Source organism: Tachyglossus aculeatus, chromosome 12 (assembly GCF_015852505.1).
Source record: "Tachyglossus aculeatus isolate mTacAcu1 chromosome 12, mTacAcu1.pri, whole genome shotgun sequence".
Lineage (NCBI taxonomy): Eukaryota > Metazoa > Chordata > Mammalia > Monotremata > Tachyglossidae > Tachyglossus > Tachyglossus aculeatus.
In genome coordinates this window covers 43,687,384-43,706,165 of record NC_052077.1, presented here as the reverse complement: position 1 = coordinate 43,706,165, position 18,782 = coordinate 43,687,384, and the positions used below count along the sequence as shown (strand labels likewise).

The 18,782-nt window shown below is 52.8% G+C and overlaps 2 protein-coding genes across 2 annotated transcripts in view; one reads left to right on the top strand and one right to left on the bottom strand.

Moving 5' to 3' along the window:
* Positions 1–3,110, top strand: part of LOC119935730 (EF-hand calcium-binding domain-containing protein 6-like) — an 87,268-nt gene extending 84,158 nt beyond the window's left edge. Inside the window, 4 exon segments of the mRNA XM_038755185.1 lie at positions 118–290; positions 1,738–1,906; positions 2,899–3,019; positions 3,022–3,110. Coding sequence (XP_038611113.1) covers positions 118–290; positions 1,738–1,906; positions 2,899–3,019; positions 3,022–3,110 — 552 coding nt within the window.
* A 9,121-nt stretch (positions 3,111–12,231) lies between these two features.
* On the bottom strand, positions 12,232–18,149 carry HELT (helt bHLH transcription factor). The gene is made up of 7 exons (XM_038755070.1): positions 18,104–18,149; positions 17,977–18,034; positions 17,640–17,667; positions 17,243–17,347; positions 16,974–17,070; positions 15,722–15,830; positions 12,232–12,976 (listed from the first exon to the last, which is right to left on the bottom strand). Exons 1-7 carry the CDS (start codon positions 18,147–18,149, stop codon positions 12,505–12,507), a joined length of 915 nt encoding a protein of 304 aa, XP_038610998.1. The 3' UTR covers positions 12,232–12,504.
* Positions 18,150–18,782: the final 633 nt, after the last annotated feature.

The following is an 18,782-nucleotide window of genomic DNA, read 5'->3' as shown; positions in this document are numbered from 1 at the left end:
TGTGTGTGTGTGTGTATCTGTGTGTGTTGTGTGTGTGTGTGTGTGTGTATCTGTGTCACCTCGTCCCCTCCCCTGTTGGGTGAACATGTGTCCACCCCCCTGCCCCTGTGACTCCAGGTGGCCTACCGGTGGGAAGATCTCCAGAAGGAGTTTCAAGACCTGGACCCCTTGAGCACGGGGTTGGTCGGGAAGAAGGAGTTCCGCGCCATTCTGAGCGAGCTGTGTGCCGGCCTGAATGAACACGAGTGCGAGGCTCTGGGGAAGAAGTTCGAAACCCGCGGAGGTGGGAGGTGAGTGTGGGGCGCATCACAGCTCAGGCGTGGGTGAGGCTCCAACCCGTCCAGCAAGCATCAATCAATCCTACTTACCGTGGGCAGAGCCCTGCAATCAATTAATCGTATTTATTGAGCGCTTACTGTGTGCAGAGCACTGTACCCTGCACTAAGTGCTTGGGAGAGTAGCCATCAGTCAGTGGTATTTATTAATAATAATAATAATGATGGTATTTATTAAGCGCTTACTATGTGCAAAGCACTGTTCTAAGCGCTGGGGTGGTTACAAGGTGATCAGGTTGTCCCACGGGGGCTCACAGTCTTAATCCCCATTTTACAGATGAGTTAACTGAGGCACAGAGAAGTGAAGTGACTTGCCCAAAGTCACACAGCTGACAATTGGCAGAGCCGGAATTTGAACCCATGACCTCTGACTCCAAAGCCCGGGATCTTTCCACTGAGCCATGCTGCTTCTCATTTATTGAGCGCTTTCCGTGTGCAGAACTTTGTAATAGTAATAATAATAATAATAATAATAATAATGGCATTTATTAAGCGCTTACTATGTGCAAAGCACTGTTCTAAGTGCTGGGGAGGTTACAAGCTGATCAGGTTGTCCCACGTGGGGCTCACAGTCTTAACCCCCATTTTACAGATGAGGGAACTGAGGCCCAGAGAAGTTAAGTGACTTGCCCAAACTCACATAGCTGACAAGTGGCAGAGCCAGGATTTGAACCCACGACCTCCGACTCCAAAGCCCGGGCTCTTTCCACTGAACCATGCTGCTTCTCCACGTTTGTACTAAGCGCTTGGTAGCGTTATGAGGCAATAGAGTGGATAGACAAGGTCCTGACTCATAAGGAGTTTACAGGCTCTTAGCGGAGACAGGCACTGAAATCAATTTCAGGTAGAAGGGAGGAGAAGTAGGTAACTGCATGAGTTAGTGAATCCATCGGGGAAGACTTCCTGGAGGAGGTGGAGGTTCAGGAGGGTTCAAAAAGGGGGAGAGCCAGGGTCTGGTGGATTTTAGAGAAGCCGCGTGGCTTAGTGGCAAGAGGCTGGGCTTGGGAATCAGAGGACATGGGTTCTAATTCATTCAATCATATTTATTGAGCGCTTACTGTGTGCAGAGCACTGTACTAAGCGCTTGGGAAGTACAAGTTGGCAACATATAGAATCCCGGCTCTGCCACTTGTCTGCTGGATGACCTTGGGCAAGTCGCTTCATTTTAGTTCCCTCATCTGTGAAAATGGGGATGAAGACTGTGAGCCCCACGTGAGCCAACCTGATTACCTTGTATCTACCCCAGCACTTAGAACAGTGCTTAGCATATAGTAAGTGCTTAACAAATACCATAATTATTATTATTACCAGTTTGGCGGGGGCGGGGGGGGGGCTTCCATGTCTAAATAGCCGCCTGTCCCCTACCAGTGCAACACTGAGTTTTCCTTCTTCCCTCGTTCAGGGTTTCATACCTGGAATTCCTGCAGCCCTGTGCCCTGCGGAGAGAGATGTGGAAGGGGGGATGCCACATGGCAGCTGCCATGCGGCCCCCCGTGCCTCAAGGGCCGAGGAAAGAGCATGAGCCCGGACTCCGGGAGGTGAAGGAAGAGCCATCTGCGGGAGAGGAAGATGTGGGGCTGGGCCCTGGGAATATCCAGCTGAGAAACCAGGTGTGGGCCCAGCCAGCGTTCTCTCCTGCCTAAGGCCTCTGAATGGTACTAACTACCCATCCATCCATCTGTCCGACCATCCAATTGTCCTCATCCTCCATGACAGGTTGGATGGGGCACAATTCCCTGCCACTCCTAGGCCCGAGAGTCTGTCCACCCCAAATCCCTGTCCCCCTGGACACCCTCCCCCCCCAACACACACACACATAGCTCGGAGTATCCCAACACCTTCTCCTGTCCCTGTTCTCAACCTGGGCAGGGTGGGCTTTCTTAACCAAGAGGGTTCATTGTTCTCCCATACTGGTCCAAGAATCTTGAAAGGGGAACCCTAGCTATCCTGGACTGAGGGAACGCGTCTTTGTAGAACCCGTGGGGAGTGGAGAGACAAAGATCTTGGATGGTTGGTGCTGGGCCGTGTGGGGAGAGTCAGGGATGGAGAGGGGAGAGTCAGGCGAGGGAGGTGGTCCATGCTGGATCACTGGGTGAGAATCAGGGATGGAGAGGGAAGAGTCAGGGATGTTGGATGGTCCGTGCTGGGTCACTGGGGAGAATCAGGGATGAAGAGGGGAGACGGGTGGAGAGGGGAGAGTCAGAAGTGTTGGATAGTCCAGGCTGGGTCACAGGGGAAGGGTCAGGGATGGAGAGGGGAGGGTCAGGGGTGTTGGCTGGTCCATGTTGGGTCACTGGGGGAGAGCCAGGGTTGGAGAGGGGATAGTTAGAGGTGTGGGATGGTCCCCCCCCAGCCATGTGAGTGGGTATCCAAGAGGGTGATTCCCCCCCCACCACTCCTGTCAGAGACAGAGTCCTGGGCTGAAAGGACCTAGGAACCTCCTGGTTTTGTGTCGGAGCAGGAGGGAGAAACTGGGTTGTTCCTCGGGAAGGAGCAGGGCCGGTCTGGGATCCGTCTGCCCCATGGACGGGCTTCGGGGCCCACCGCTCCTTCCTTCCCGCAGCTGCGCCAGGGCCGCCAGACCCTGCGCAAGGCGCTCCAGATCCTGGACGAGAACGACCGGGCCCACTTGTCACTCCCGCAACTCCGGGCGGTGCTCCGAGCGGTCCTCCGGCTGTGCTCCAGCTGTGCTCCGAGCGATGCTCCAGCTTCAGGGCCACGATGAGGAGGAGCCCCAGCTCTGGGCCAGATTCACTGGACCGCCGGGCCCCCTGACCCCCAAACTCCCCACTCCATGGGGAGAAGCAGTGTGCCTTAGAGGAAAGATCATGGGCTTGGGGGGTCAAAGGTCATGGGTTCTAATCCCACCTCTGCCACTTGTCAGCTGTGTGACTGTGGCCAAGTCACTTAACTTCTCTGGGCCTCAGTTACCTCATCTGGAAAATGAGGATGAAGCCTGTAAACCCCACATGGGACAACCTGATTACCTTGTATCTACCCCAGCGTTTAGAACAGTGCTTGGCATATAGTAAGCACTTAACAAATACTACTATCATTATTATTATTATTATTACTATAATTAGGATGTTTTCCCCTCCGGCTCCTTGCCGACAGGGGCTCAGTGACCCGAGGGCCTCATCTGGGATCCTGCCCGGGACCAGTCCTGCTGGAATCCTCCCTTCTCAGCCTGGAGAAAGAAGAGCAGGTGAGGGCGAATAAAAATAATGATAATAATGGTATTTGTTAAGCATTTGCCATGTGCCAAGCACTGTTCTAAGTGCTGGGGTAGATACAAGCTAATCAGGTTGTCCCACGTGGGGCTCACAGTGTTAAATTTTACAGATGAGGTCACTGAGGCACAGAGACATGAAGTGGTTTGCCCAAGGTCACACAGCAGACAAGTGGCGGAGCCGGGATTAGAACCCACGTCCTCAGACTCCCAAGCCCGGGCTCTCACCACTAAGCCTCGCTGCTTCGAAGAACCTCATGCCAAACTGGGCCACAGAACGGGAGGGGAGGGGTGGGTCAGCCTCGCCCATAAGCACTTAATAATAATGGTATTTATTAAGCGCTTACTATGTGTCAAGCACTGTCCCAAACTCTGGGGTAGATACGAGGTAATGAGGTAGTCCCACTTGGGGCTCACAATTTTAATCCCCATTTTACAGACGAGGGAACTGAGGCACAGAGCAGTGAAGTGACTTGCCCAAGGTCACACAGCAGACAAGTGGAGGAGCTGGGATTAGAACCCAGATTCCTCTGACTCTCAAGCCCAAACTCTTGCCACTAGGCCATGCTCCTTCTCCTGGTAGGGCAGAGCGGGACCTCCGGGGTTGGAGAGGTCCCTCCTCCATCCTTCTCCCCTCTCTCCTTCCCTCCTTCTCTCCTTCCCTCCTGCTCCTCCTCCCTCCGTCTCTTCTTCCCTCCTGCTTCTCCCTCCATCCTTTCTAGACTGTAAGCCCGTTGTTGGGTAGGGGCCGTCTCTATATGTTGACGATTTGTACTTCCCAAGGGCTTAGTACAGTGCTCTGCACACAGTAAGTGCTCAATAAATACGATTGAATGAATGAGTTCTTCTCTCCTTCCCTTCTCATTGAGAAGCAGCATGGTTTAGTGCAAAGAGCACGGGTTTGGGAGTCAGAAGTTGTGGGTTCTAATCCCGGCTCAGCCACTTGTCAGCTATGTGACTTTGGGCCAGTCATCATCAATCGTATTTATTGAGCGCTTACTGTGTGCAGAGCACTGTACTAAGTGCAGTCACTTCACATCTCTGTGCCTCAGTTACCTCATCTGTAAAATGGGGATTAGGACTGTGAGCCCCACGTGGGACAACCTGATTACCTTGTATCTTCCCCAGCACTTAGAACATTGCTTGGCACATAGTAAGCGCTTAACAAATCCCATTATTATTATTATTCTCCTCTCTTTCTCTCAGGCTCTCCTTCCCTCATCTCCCTCTGGCTTCCCTCCTTTCTCCCGTCTCCTGCTCCTCCTCCATCCTTCTTTCCTTCTCTCTTGCTTCTCCCTCCATCCTTCTCTCCCTCCCTTCTCCACTCTTTCCCTCAGACTCTTCCTCCCTCGTCTCCCCCTGGCTTCCCTCCTCTCTTCCTTCTCCTGCGCCTCCTCCACCCATCTCTCCTTCCCTCCTGCTTCTCCCTCCATCATTTTCTCCCTTCCTTCTCTCTTTCCCTCAGGCTCTCCCTTCCTCCTCTCCCTTGGCTCTCCCTCTCTCCTTTTCTTTCTCCCTCCTGCTCTCCCTCCTTCTCTTCCTCCCTCTTTCTGTCTCTGCCTTCCTGCTCCTCCCTCCTTTCCCCCCATCCTCCCGCCTTCTCTCTCTTCTTCCTGCTCCTTTTCCAAACCTCTCTCCCTCCCTCCCATTGCAGATGGGGGCCTGTGGGAGTTGAGGGAAAAGCTAGGGAGGAGGGAGGGCATTTCTTCTAAATTCTAGGAGGCAAATCCTGCTGAAATCCTGAGCAACATTGCTACCAAACCTTTGGAGCCTGCCAGGGAAAGCTTCAGCATTCAGCGAGGAAATGGCACCCAGAAGGAATGTCTTAGAGGTATTTCTTTAAACTCAAGGAGAGAGCAAAGACAGAGACACTGTGCTGGGGTGAGGGGTTGGGGATGGGGGAGGAGGGGGGAGAAAACTATCTCTAATCAGGTAAAAATAGGAAAAATTCCCTCTTTATATTTGTCGAAATATTTACAAATTTGACCAGAAAAATGATTTGTTCAAAAGTGATCCCTAAAGAGGATTTTGATTGCGTGAATGTTACATGTGTTGCTATCTCTAGAGCAAGATAAAATTTGGTCATAAAATCTCCCTTTCTTAATGTTTTCCTTCAGGTACTGGTAACTTTAAAAGCTTTGCTCAGCAGATATACAGTGCTGTGCACGCAGTAGGCACTTAATACATTCTTTTTCTCCTAAAATGTAATTTTACTAATCAAGGAAGAAAAAAATAATAATTTACGTTCTCCTAATTTTCAGATTGGTCTTGCGCAGTTAGAATCACATGGTACTGTGTAGATTTCTTTTTTTAAACTAAAATTAAATTTTCTTTCCTAGTAGAAGGTACTGTTTAGTTTTATTTAAAATGCTGGAGATGTTCACCAATGGGGAATAATAAAATCTCTAAGAATTAATTATTTTCTTTTATAAAGGCTAACATATTACTGTACTTAATGGACTATTTAATTTTTCCAATGGGAATGTGTATGTGATTAGCCCTGCAGCAGGGCTCCGGGAATAGAGAGTCAGTCAGTCAGTCAGTTGTATTTACTGAGCTCTCCTCTGTGCAGAGCACTGTACAAAGCACTTGGGAGAGTATGATATAACAATAGAACAGAGACGTTTCCTGCCCTCAACGAGCTTACTGTGTAGAGAGATCTGAGTTCTAGCCCCGGCTCTGTTGGAGATGGCTAATGTGGGCCAACACTGAACATGCACTTTTTCAACATTGCACAGCAGGGACGCGAAGGACAGGGATGAGGGAATGAGAGTGGCTCTGAGCCAGCCACTAGTACTGGAATCAGCTCCTCTGTGTAAGTCTTTGGCCTGGAAATCTTAATGCCCAAATTCATCTGTCATTCCTGGTGGGAGACCAAGGCTCATCTGGAATTCCTGATGAGAGACTCCATCATCACCATCACTGTGAGCCCCACGTGAGACGACCTGATTACCTTGTATCTCCCCCAGCACCCTGAACAGTGCTTGGCACATAGTAAGCACTTAAAAAAAGCCGAGGGCCCGGGCCGCTGGGGTAGCACTTACTACGGGCCTCTCCGCCAGTCCCTCCTATTTAGTGAGTGCTTTAGTGAGAAGCAGTGTAGCTCAGTCAGTGCAGAGAGCCCGGGCTTGGGAGTCACAGGTCGTGGGTTCTAATTCTGCCTCTACCACTTAGCTGTGTGACTTCGGGCAAGTCACTTCTCTGAGACTCAGTTCCCTCATCTGTAAAATGGGGATAAAGACTGTGAGCCCCACGTGGGACCACCTGATCACCTTGCATCAATCCCAGCGCTTAGAACAGTGCTTTACACATAGTAAGCACTTAATGCCATCATTATTATTGTATCTACCCCAGTGCTTGCAGAAGCAGCGTGGCTCAGTGGAAAGAGCCCGGGCTTTGGAGTCAGAGGTCATGGGTTCACATCCCGGCTCCTCCGACTGTCAGCTGGGTGACTTTGGTCAAGTCACTTAGCTTCTCCGGGCCTCAGTTACCTCACCTGCAAAATGGGGATCAAAACTGTGAGCCCCCGTGGGACAACCTGAGTACTTTGTAGCCTCCCCAGCGCTTAGAACAGTGCTTTGCACATAGTAAGTGCTTAACAAATACCATTATTATTATTATTATTATTATTAACAAATACCATCATTATTATTATTACCACCAACATCATCAGCGTGCTAGAACAGCAGCGTGGCTTAGTGGAAATCGGAAGGCCCTGGGTTCTAATCCCGGCTCTGCCTCTTGTCTGCTATGTGACCTTGGGCAAGTCATTTCACTTCTCTGGGCCTCAGTTACCTCATCCGTAAAATGTGGATTAAGACTGTGACCCCATGTGCGACAGGACCTGTGCCCAACCCAATTTGCTGATGTCCACTCCAGCGCTCAGTACAGTGTACAGTGCCTGGCACAGAGTAAGCACTTAACAAATACCACAATAATAATAATAAATAATAATCACCACCATCATCACCATTACCATCATCATCACCATCATTAACATCATCATCATCATCAAAACGATCTTACCTTCCTACCCCAGTAAATCACATCTAACGGGCCAGAGGGTTTCTTCACTTTATATTAATGACAATAATGGAAAAGATTTTGCTTTTAAAGTGGATGTCCATTGACCCGTGTTCATTCTCAAAATTTGCCTTTTGAAATATAGTAAGCAAATGATCAGTTTGGACTTCGTTGCATTAGTGCCGTTTTAGTTTAGTTTATGAAGATTTGTCCACTTCCATTGAAATTACCAAACACAATTCCCGTGTGAACAGTAAGCCCCATTGCTGGCTCAGCCCTATGCCAGCCACCCCACTCCCCTACCTCCCAACACACAAACACGCACACATGTCTCCTTCCCACCAACCAAGGCCAGGACTTTGACAGGGACACCAGGACACTTGGAAAAACGGAGTTCTGATTGCCCTCCTACTCACCCATCACCATAGTTAGGGATGGGACCTACAACCCCCCTGATTCTCCCCTCTCCATCCCTGACTCTCCCCCAGTGACCCAGCCTGGACCACTCTATCCAAATCCCGCTGTAACCCCTTCGAATCCTCAGACCCCACAGTTTATTTTTTAAAATGGTATTTGTTAAGTGCCTACTATGCAGTAAGCACTGTACTAAGCTCTGAGCTAGATACATGATAATCAGATGGGACAGAGTCCCTGTCCCACATGGGGATCACAGCTTTCCTCCCAATTTTACAGATGAGGGAAATGAGGCACAGCAGGTCATTCAACAGCCTAGTGGTGGTGCCAGGATTAGAACCTAGGTCCTTTGGATGCCTAAGCCCGTGCTCTGTCCACTATCAATCAACCAATCAATCAATCAGTCAATCAATCGTATTTATTGAGCCATTACTGTGTGCATAGCACTGTACTAAGCGCCTGGGAAGTCCAAGTTGGCAACATCTAGAGACGGTCCCTACCCAACAGTGGGCTCACAGTCTAGAAGGGGGAGACAGAGAACAAAACCAAACAAATTAACAAAATAAAATAAATAGACTGGGTAGGGACTGTCCCTATATGTTACCAACTTGTACTTCCCAAGCGCTTAGTACAGTGCTCTTCACACAGTAAGCGCTCAATAAATGCGATTGATGATGAAATAGAATAGATATGTACAAGTAAAATAAATAAATAAATAGAGTAATAGGCCACACTTCTTCTCGCAGGTTCTCATGAACATCATTTCCTTTTACTTACTCCTGGGCTCTAAAGTTGGGGAGAGATGGAGAGAGTGGAACTTTGTGGCTGCCCTAATCAGTTCCACCTATCCTTCTCATCTCTCTGAATTCATTCAATCGTATTAAATAAGCTCTTACTGTGCGCAGAGCACTGTACTAAGGACTTGGGAGAATACAACACAAAAATAGACGCAAGTGGTTTTGGTTCCCCTGAGCTCAGGCCCAGGAGGAGGTGGTTTACAATAAATACGATTGATGATGATGATGATGATGAGCCACGCTGCAGAGTACTATCCTGGGTGCTTGCTGTGTGCAGAGCGCTATGCATAGCACCTGCTGTGAGCCCGTTGTTGGGTAGGGACCGTCTCTATAGGTTGCCGACTTGTACTTCCCAAGCGCTTAGTACAGTGCTCTGCACACAGTAAGCGCCCAATAAATACGATTGAATGAATGAATGAATGCTGTGTGTAAAGCGCTGTCCTGGGTGCCTGCTATGTGCAGAGCGCTATACTTAATAATAATAATAATAATAATAATAATGGCATTTGTTAAGCGCTTACTATGTGCAAAGCACTGTTCTAAGCGCTGGGGGGGTACAAGGTGATCAAGTTGTCCCACGTGGGGCTCACAGTTTTAATCCCCATTTTACAGATGAGGGAACTGAGGCCCAGAGAAGTTAAGTGACTTGCCAAAGGTCACACAGCAGACATGTGGCAGAGGCAGGATTCGAACCCATGACCTCGGACTCCAAAGCCCGGGATCTTTCCACTGAGCCACGCTGCTTCTCAATACTTGGTACCTGCAGTGTGCAAAGCGCTGTGCTGGGCGCTTGCTGTGCGTGTGCAGAGCGCTGTCCCGGGTACTAAGTGGGAACAGAAATGGTCCCTTGCTGTAAGCAGAGCCCTGATCATCATCAATCGTATTTATTGAGCGCTTCCTGTATGCAGAGCACTGTACTAAGCGCTTGGGAAGTACAAGTTGGCAACATATAGAGACGGTCCCTATTCATTCATTCATTCAATCGTATTTATTGAGCGCTTACTGTGTGCAGAGCACTGTACTAAGCGCTTGGGAAGTACAAGTTGGCAACATATAGAGACAGTCGCTATTCATTTATTCATTCAATCGTATTTATTGAGCGCTTACTGTGTGCAGAGCACTGTACTAAGCGCTTGGGAAGTCCAAGTTGGCAACATATAGAGACGGTCCCTACCCAACAGCGGGCTCACAGTCTAGAAGGGGGAGACAGAGAACAAACCAAAACATATAACAAAATAAAATAAAGCATTGTTCTAAGCGCTGGGGTAGACACAAGGTAATCAGGTTGTCCCACGTGGGGCTCACAGTCTTCATCCCCATAGCAATAATAATAATAATGGCATTTAGTAAGTGCTTACTGTGTGCAAAGCACTGTTCTAAGCGCTGGGGAGGTTACAAGGTGATCAGGTTGTCCCCCGGGAGGTCACAGTCTTCATCCCACAATAATAATGATAATAATAATAATAATCGCATTTAGCATGCACTTACTATGTGCAAAGCACTGTTCTACGCGCTGGGGAAGTTACAACGTGATCAGGTTGACCCCCGAGGGGCTCACAGTCTTCATCCCCATTTTCCAGATGAGGGAACTGAGGCCTAGAGAAGTGAAGTGACTTGCTCAAAGTCACACAGCTGACAATTGGAGGAGCCGGGATTTGAACCCGTGACCTCTGACTCTACAGCCCGCGCTCTTTCCACTGAGCCACGCTGCTTTTTTAATATTTTTGTCTTTCCTCTGAGCCACGCTACCCAGCGTTTAGAACAGTGCTTTGCACCTAGTAAGCGCTTAATAAATACCAAAATTATTATTATTATTATTACTTCTTATCTCATAGAGTGGTTGGGGGCAGGGGGAGCGGCCGGGAATGTTTTCCACTTTCCTCCCGCTCGCCTGACCACTCCGGCCTCGTCCCCGGGATGTGCTGGCCGTCAGAGGAGAGGCCTTGTTTGCACCCCATCGCCGGGGGACGGCAGGTGAGCCGGGCCTTGGGGGGACACACACCCCGAAACCCAGGCCCCCCAGCTTTGCCCCACGAGCCGGCGGAGAGGACCTCTGATTCCATGGGGATGATGATGTTTCTTCCTGTCTAGTCAAGGATGAAGGCCAAGAAAGAAGAGATTGTTCCTTTGAGATCCCTCCGGATCCGACCCTGGACAACTCACTTAAGACCACGGAAGGGGAGAGGGAGCAGAAACAGAGAAAGAGAGAGAGAGAGACAGAGACAGAGACAGAGTGAGACAGAGAAAGACAGGAGACGGCTAGGAATGGAAAGTAGGCTGGGTTCCAGTAATCTGGGAAGGACGGGAAATTCGTTTAATTCGATTTTTTTTAATGATATTTTTATGCGCCAGGCGCTGCGGTCGGTACAACCTACTCGGGATAATAATGATGGCATTTATTAAGCGCTCACTATGTGCAAAGCACTGTTCTAAGCACTGGGGAGGTTACAAGGTGATCAGGCTGTCCCACGGAGGAGTCTTAACCCCCATTTTACAGATGAGGTAAAGATGAGGTAAACCATCCCCCCATCTTACCTCCTTCCCTTCCCCACAGCACCTGTATATATGTATATATGTTTGTACATATTTATTACTCTATTTATTTATTTATTTTACTTGTACATATCTAGTCTATTTATTTTATTTTGTTAGTATGTTTGGTTTTGTTCTCTGTCTCCCCCTTTAAGACTGTGAGACCACTGTTGGGTAGGGACTGTCTCTATATGTTGCCAACTTGGACTTCCCAACCGCTCAGTACAGTGCTCTGCACACAGTAAGTGCTCAATAAATACGATTGATTGATTGATGAGGTAACTGAGGTGCCGAGAACTTAAGCGATTTGCCCAAAGTCACACAGCTGACAAGTGGGGGAGCCGGGATTTGAACCCCATTCCCAGGTCCGGTCTCTATCCACTAGGCCGCTTCTCGATTTGAAGCGGTTTTAACTTTCTGCCAAGTAGCAGTAGCATTTACTGAGCGCCCGCCGGGTACGGTGGAATTTATTAGGCTCTTGGACCAGACGCTTGGCAAAGAGGAGCTGATCTCAGATTCAACTTCGGGTCAAGTTTGGAGAGGTGGGATTTTGGATGGGGGCTTTAGTCCGCGCGCGTGCATACACACAAGCAAACACACACACACACACACAAATGCACATTGACTGGCAGGGGCCGTTCTCCTGAAGGGATTGTCCCACCAAAGCTGGGATGATCTTCCAATCAAAAGTGGGCGGGGGGCGGGAGACCCCCCGAAGACCCCCGGCCTTCGCGGTACAAAGCCTGTCACGGACCAGTGGTGGACTTTGCCTGGTATGTAAATAACCGAGGATTCCCCGCGGTGGTCCGGGCCTGCCCCCGGGCTAATCCCAAGGAGAAAATCTACTTAGCCAAAGCGAGTTTTGTCTAATTTGCTTCACAGTCGAGAAGTGACAAAATGCTGAATCTATTAATAATTTATCTTCGCAGGGAAAGGCTGTTGCGGGGATGCTTCGCGGCCTATCGAGGCGGGTTTAGCGCGGGGGAAACGCGTCCCAAACTCCCGTGTGCGGTGCCCCTCTCTGCCCGAACCGGACAAGTTCGTTTTCTTCCCTTCGTGCTCACGGTGGCTGGAACTCAGGTCCGGCTCTCCTCCCTGAACGCTCAGCACAAAGTTGCAGCGATGGGATCCCTCGGGGCCTGGAGCGATTGGGTCCTCCGACTGGGCGCAGGGTTCAAGGGGCGAACCCCCGGGGACGGGACCGGTGGTGTGAAGCTGTGCGCGTTTTTGGAGGGGGTGGGGGGATGCTGCCAGTTCCTTGGGATAGAGGATTTGCTTTTCCAAAGTCTCCGGAGGAAGCGTCGTTGGGAAGTTTGGGCCCTTCTCCGGGAAGAGGGGCGATTTGGGCCCGTCCCGAGAGGTCAAGAGGCGGTTTCAGTCCTGTCCAGGGAGAGGCTTTGGGGTGGGGGGGGACATTCCCCAGTGTGTCCCTGGAAAACTCCTGACCGCCCAGGATGGCCAGGGATGCGCTGGTCGAGGATGGAGACGCGCGGGAGTCGCCAACCCGCGCGCAAAAACGCAAGGCGTCGAGCCAACTTGATGTGAGGAAGGGCGGCCCGCTCATTACAGTCCGGAGACGAAGGCCAAGGTCCCAGTGAACGGGGCTAGTGAGCTCCGCCCGTGGCCCTTCTAGCTGTCTCTCCCGCCTATAGTTAGTAATAACAATAATAATAGTATTTGTTGAGCGCTTACTCTGTGCCAGGCACTGTACTAAGCGCTGGGGTGGGTACAAGCAAATCGAACTGGACCACAGTCCGTGTCCCTCATGGGGCTCACATTCTCAATCCCCGTTTTACAGATGAGGTCACTGAGAGAAGTGAAGCGACTTGTCCAAGGTCACGCAGCAGACTAATGGCGGAGGCGGGATTAGAACCCATGTCTTTTTGATTCCCAGGCCCGTGTTCTGTCCAGTACAGCATTCTCTTCTGGTCCCAGAGCCTGGGGCAGTGGATGACTGAACCGGCTCCGGCCGAGATGGCCGTCCCTCAAGGACGCTCTGGGGTGGGGAACGGTGCTTCCCTCCCCCCTTTCTCCTAACACCTTCCCCTGTTGCCGACTTGTACTTCCCAAGCGCTTAGTACAGTGCTCTGCACACAGTAAGCGCTCAATAAATACGATTGAATGGATGAATGAATGAATGAATGGCTTGGGCCGGACCCCCAGTCTCTCCCACCCCTCTGGAACGGGGCTGGAAAATCGTTTTTATCTCTTTGTTTCATGGCATTTGTTAAGCGCTTAATATGTGTCAGACACTCTCCTAAACGCTGAGCTAAGATACACAATAATCAGGTTGGGCGCAGTCTATATCCTCACATGGGGCTCAAAGTCTTCCTCCCCATTTTACAGATGAGGGAACTGAGGCCTAGAGAAATGGAGTGTTTTGTCCAAGGTCAAACAGCTGGTAGGTGGCGGAGGCGGGATTAGAACCCAGGTCCTTGTGACTCCCGGGCCCGCGGTCTATCCACCAGATGGCTGCTTCTCAGCGTCCTGCCCTCTGAATCAATCAATCAATCAATCGTATTTATTGAGCGCTTACTATGTGCAGAGCACTGTACTAAGCGCTTAGCACTCTGAATCTTTGCTGTCCATGGCCAACGGGCTCCTGGGGGCGGGGCGGGGGCCGAGGAGGAGTTCAATACAGAGCCAAAGCCTTCTCCCCCCCCCACCCCCACCAGCCTCCTCCTCCCCATCTCCCTCTGCAGACCCCCGGCAGTCCATCCTAACCGCTTAAGAAGTAGCTTGGAAGTCTGAGGACGTGGGTCCTAATCCCGGCTCCGCCACTTGTCTGCTGTGTGGCCTTGGACAAGTGTCTCCACTTCTCTGTGCCTCAGTTACTTCATCTGCAAAATGGGGATGAAGACTGGGAGCCCCACCTGGGACAACCTGCTTACCTCGTCTCTACCCCGGCGCTTCGAACAGTGCTTGGCACAGAGTAAGCGCTCAACAAACACCCTAATTATTGAGAAGCAGCATGGTTTAGTGGCAAGAGCCCAAGTTTGAGAAGCAGAGGACGTGGGTTTCTAATCCCGGCTCCGCCATTTGTCAGCTGTGTGATTTGGGGCCAGTCACTTCACTTCTCTGTGCCTCAGAGACCTCATCTGTAAAATGGGGATTAATAATAATAATAATAATAATGGCATTTATTAAGCGCTTACTATGTGCAAAGCACCGTTCTAAACGCTATTCTAAGCTTCATGAAGACTGTGAGCCCCACGTGGGACCACCTGATTAGCTTGTCTCTACCCTCTGTGCCCCAGTTCCCTCATCTGTAAAATGGGGATTAAGACTGTGAGCCCCACGTGGGACCACCTGATTCCCTTGTCTCTACCCTCTGTGCCCCAGTTCCCTCATCTGTAAAATGGGGATTAAGACTGTGAGCCCCACGTGGGACCACCTGATTACCTTGTCTCTACCCTCTGTGCCTCAGTTCCCTCATCTGTAAAATCGGGATTAAGACTGTGAGCCCCACGTGGGCCCACCTGATTACCTTGTCTCTACCCTCTGTGCCCCAGTTCCCTCATCTGTAAAATGGGGATTAAGACTGCGAGCCCCACGTGGGACCTCCTGATTACCTTGTCTCTACCCTCTGTGCCTCAGTTCCCTCATCTGTAAAATGAGGATTAAGACTGCGAGCCCCACGTGGGACAACCTGCTCACCCTGTATCCCCCCAGCGCTTGGAACAGTGCTTTGCACATAGTAAGCGCTTAACAAATACCATTATTATTACCCTGACGTTTAGAACAGTGCTTGGCACAGAGTAAGCGCTTAACAAATACCATCATTATTATTACTGGGGTCCAGCCGCGGTCCGGCGCTCCAACAGAGAAGCAGCGTGGCTCAGTGGAAAGAGCCCGGGCTTTGGAGTCAGAGGTCATGGGTTCAAATCCCGACTTTGGGTAAGTCACTTCGCTTCGCCTCAGTGACCTCCTCTGTAAAATGGGGGTGAAGACTGTGAGCCCCACGTGGGACAACCTGATCGCCTTGTAACCTCCCCAGCGCTTAGACGGTGCTTTGCGCGTAGTGAGCGCTTGATCAACGCCATCGTGATGATGATTATAAGCCCGGGGGCGCGGGGGAACCCAGGAGGTGCAGGTAGCGGCGGTCCAGCCCCTGCACGGGGGCCAGGAAGGGGTTGGGGGATTGTGCCGGGCTGGGCAAGGGAGCGGGCGAGCCGGGCAAGTACGGGGCCATCGCCGGCCCTCGGGCCCAGGGGAAGGGGCCGGGGCCCGGGCCCGGGAAGGCGGCGGAGGCCGAGGGGTCGCAGGGCTCGGGTCCGGCCGGGGCCAGTGGCAGGGGCGGGAAGAGGCGGTCCGGCTCCGGGGGCCCGCCGCCCAGGGCCACGGGCCCCAGCCGCGCTCGGGACTGCAGGAAGGCCAGCACTCGCGCGTACTTGGTGTCCTTGCTCTCCGGACGCTCCACCGTGGTCAGGTAATGGACCAGGTTCTTCATGCACTCGTGGTAGCCCGAGTGGAAGTAGTGGGCGAACTCCGTCAGCAGCTCTGCTCGGGGGCAGGAGGGGAGAGACAAACAGACAGACAGACAGACAGAGAAGAGAGGGAGAGATCAATCAATCCATCAATCGTATTTATTGAGCGCTTACTGTGTGCAGAGCACTGGACCAAGCGCTTGGGAAGTCCAAGTTGGCAACATATAGAGACGGTCCCTCCCCAACAGTGGGCTCACAGTCTAGAAGGGGGAGAGAGAGAGAGAGAAACGGAAAGAGAAATAGAAAGAGAAAAATAGAGAAACAGAGAAAGAGATGGAAAGGAAAAGAGATAAAGAGATGGAAAGGAAAAGAGGAAAAGAGAGAGGGAAGGAAAGGGACAGGGAAAGGGAGATATAAAGAGAGAAAGAGATAGAAAGGAAGAGAGATAGAGAAAGAGAGAGAAAGGAAAAGAGAAAGAGGGAGGAGGAGGAAAGGGAGAGAAAGGCAGAGAGAGGAAGAGAGAAAGGAAGACATAGAGAGAGAGGAAGAGAAAGGAAGAGAGGAAAAGAGAGAGGAGGAAGGGGAAAGACAGAAAGAGAGAAAGGAAGATAAAGAGAGAGAAAGAGAGAAAGGAAGAGGGAAAAAGAGAGAGAAGGGAGAGAAAGACAAAGACAGAAAAGAGAGGGAGGGAGGGAGAGAGAGAAAGAAAGGGATAAAGAGATGGAAAGGAAGAGAAAAAGAGAGAGGAGGAAAGGGAGAGAAAGACAGAGAAAGGGAGAAAGGAAGACATAAAGAGAGAGAAAGAGAAAGGAAGAGAGAGAAAGTGAAAGGAAGAGAGAGAGAAAGAGAAAAGAGAAAAAGCGAGAGAGGAGGAAAGGGAGAGAAAGAGAAAGAGAGAAAGGTAGATATAAAGAGTGAGAGCGAAAGAGATAGAAAGGAAGAGGGAAAAAGAGAGAAGGGAGAGAAAGACAGAGAGAAAGAAAGACAGAAAAGAGAGGGAGGGAGGGAGAGAGAGAAAGGAAGAGATAGAAAGGAAGAGAGAAAGAGAGAGGGAAAGAGAAAGGGAAAGAGAGAGAGTGATGAAGAGAGAGACGGGGCGTCCGTCAGACAGGTGTCTGAGGGAGAGAGAGGGGTGTCCAGCGCCTAGCCCCCGGCCCCCCATCTCCCGCGCAGGCCTCCCTCCCTCCCTCCGCCGTCGGGCTGGTGCGGTGGGTACCTTTGTCTGGGCCCCGCGGGCAGTCTGCGGCGTGCAGGGCTCTGAGGTACTGCACCGTCATCTCCAGGATCTCCGCCTTCTCCAGCTTCCCCGAGCTCTGCCGGGAACCAGCCCCGGCCCCCGCCCCGCCGTCAATCCCGCCATCCGAGCTCTGGGCCGCTAACCTCGGCGCTCCGGGGCCGTCGGGGGCAGCGGAGCGGCGAGGGAGCCCAGCCCGTCCCTCGCCCCGTCCCCCGCCCCGTCCCCCGCCCAGCTCCGGCCGGCCTCACCTGCTTGACCAGCGCCATGGGCACCGTCTTGCCCAGCTCGCTCAGGCAGCGGTTGATGCGATCCCGCCGCCGCTTCTCGATCACTTTGTGCGACACCGGGGCTCTCTGCGGGACGGGGGCGAGAGAGGGGAAGGGGCTGGGGGCTTGGCCGGAGGGTCCCCGGCGCCCTGCCCACCCCGTCCAGTCTTGGACTGTCCGGGCAGGCTGGGGCGGGGGGGGGGGACGCCCCTCCTCCGACGCCCGGTGCCCCAGGACCCCCGCCCCTGCCGGACCCGGGGGTGTCCGAGGGTCACCCGGCCGTCGGGGGGGACGGAGGTGAGCGCCCAGCCCGCCCGGCCCCGGCCCGGAGCGCACGGCCTCCCCTCTCCCCTCTCCCCCTCCCTCCGGCCGCCCTCACTTGGCGTCCTGGCCCCTTGCCGGCCATGCTGGGGGGCGCGGGGGGGGGGGGGGGGGGGGGGGGATCCCCGCGCTCCTCCTGCGGGGTCCCGGGCAGGACTGCAGCCCCCTCCCCTCGACGGGGCGGTTTTTAAAGCGGCTCATTGCGCGGGGATTAGAGGCGGCGCGCTGGGCGGATGAGGGCATTAAGGATCGGGGGGTGGGGGGGGGGGATTGCACGAAAGGGGGGGGGGACAAAAAAAGAGCAGCCGCGGGTGGGGGGTGAGGGGGAGGAAGAGGAGGGGATGGGGGACATTGTTCATCCACGTGGCCCTCCCTTTCACTCTGAATGGCACAACCCCAAGGAGGCCAAGCTGGGCGCACAGGAGCGCAGGGGCCGGAGAGATGCCGGACGACCTGGGAGAGGATGTGGGATGGGAGGGGCGGCCTCCCCATCCAAATCAGGGTAGCCCCCCCCACTCCCACCCCCTTGCTCCTTCTTCTGGCCCCCGGCGGCGGCCTGGCTTCGCATCCCTCCCCCCCGCTCAATGTGGAGCGCCTCTTCAAACTCGGTCAAAGTCCTTGGAGCCATTAAGGAGCCGCTCCCGAGCGGGGGGCGACCCCCCACCTTCCATCCCCCGACCCCGGCAGGTGTAAGGACTTGACCCCCGCCCACCCCACCCCCCCCGCCACCTCTCCGACCCCTGGTACCCGGAGCGTTCCCAGCTCCCCCCCCCTTCCATCCCCTCTCCATCCTCACGCGCCGTTTGGGTTTTGTTTCTGATTCATCCCCCCCGACCCCCGACCTCCATCGGGATCTCCCCCCCTTCCCCTTCCTCCGTCTTCCAGGGAGGGGGAGAAGGGGGAGGGGGCTCAATTTGTAGGCCGTTATCCTGGGGAAGGGTAGCCACTGAGGGGCTTGAAGGCTTTGGCCGGGCTGGCTCCAATTTAATCAGGCCGGCGGGGAGGGGAGGGAAAGAGGGGAGGGGAAAGCAGGCGGAGGGGAGTGGGGAGGGGGCTGGGGGGCCAGGCGGGGAGACCAGACGGGGGAGGGGGCAGCCGGAGGCAGCTGGCCCCGGAGACCATTATGCGCCGTCACCTGCGCGCTGGGGAGCCGGGCCTCCCCAAATCCCCATCCCGCCCCTCCCTATTCATTTGCCTAATT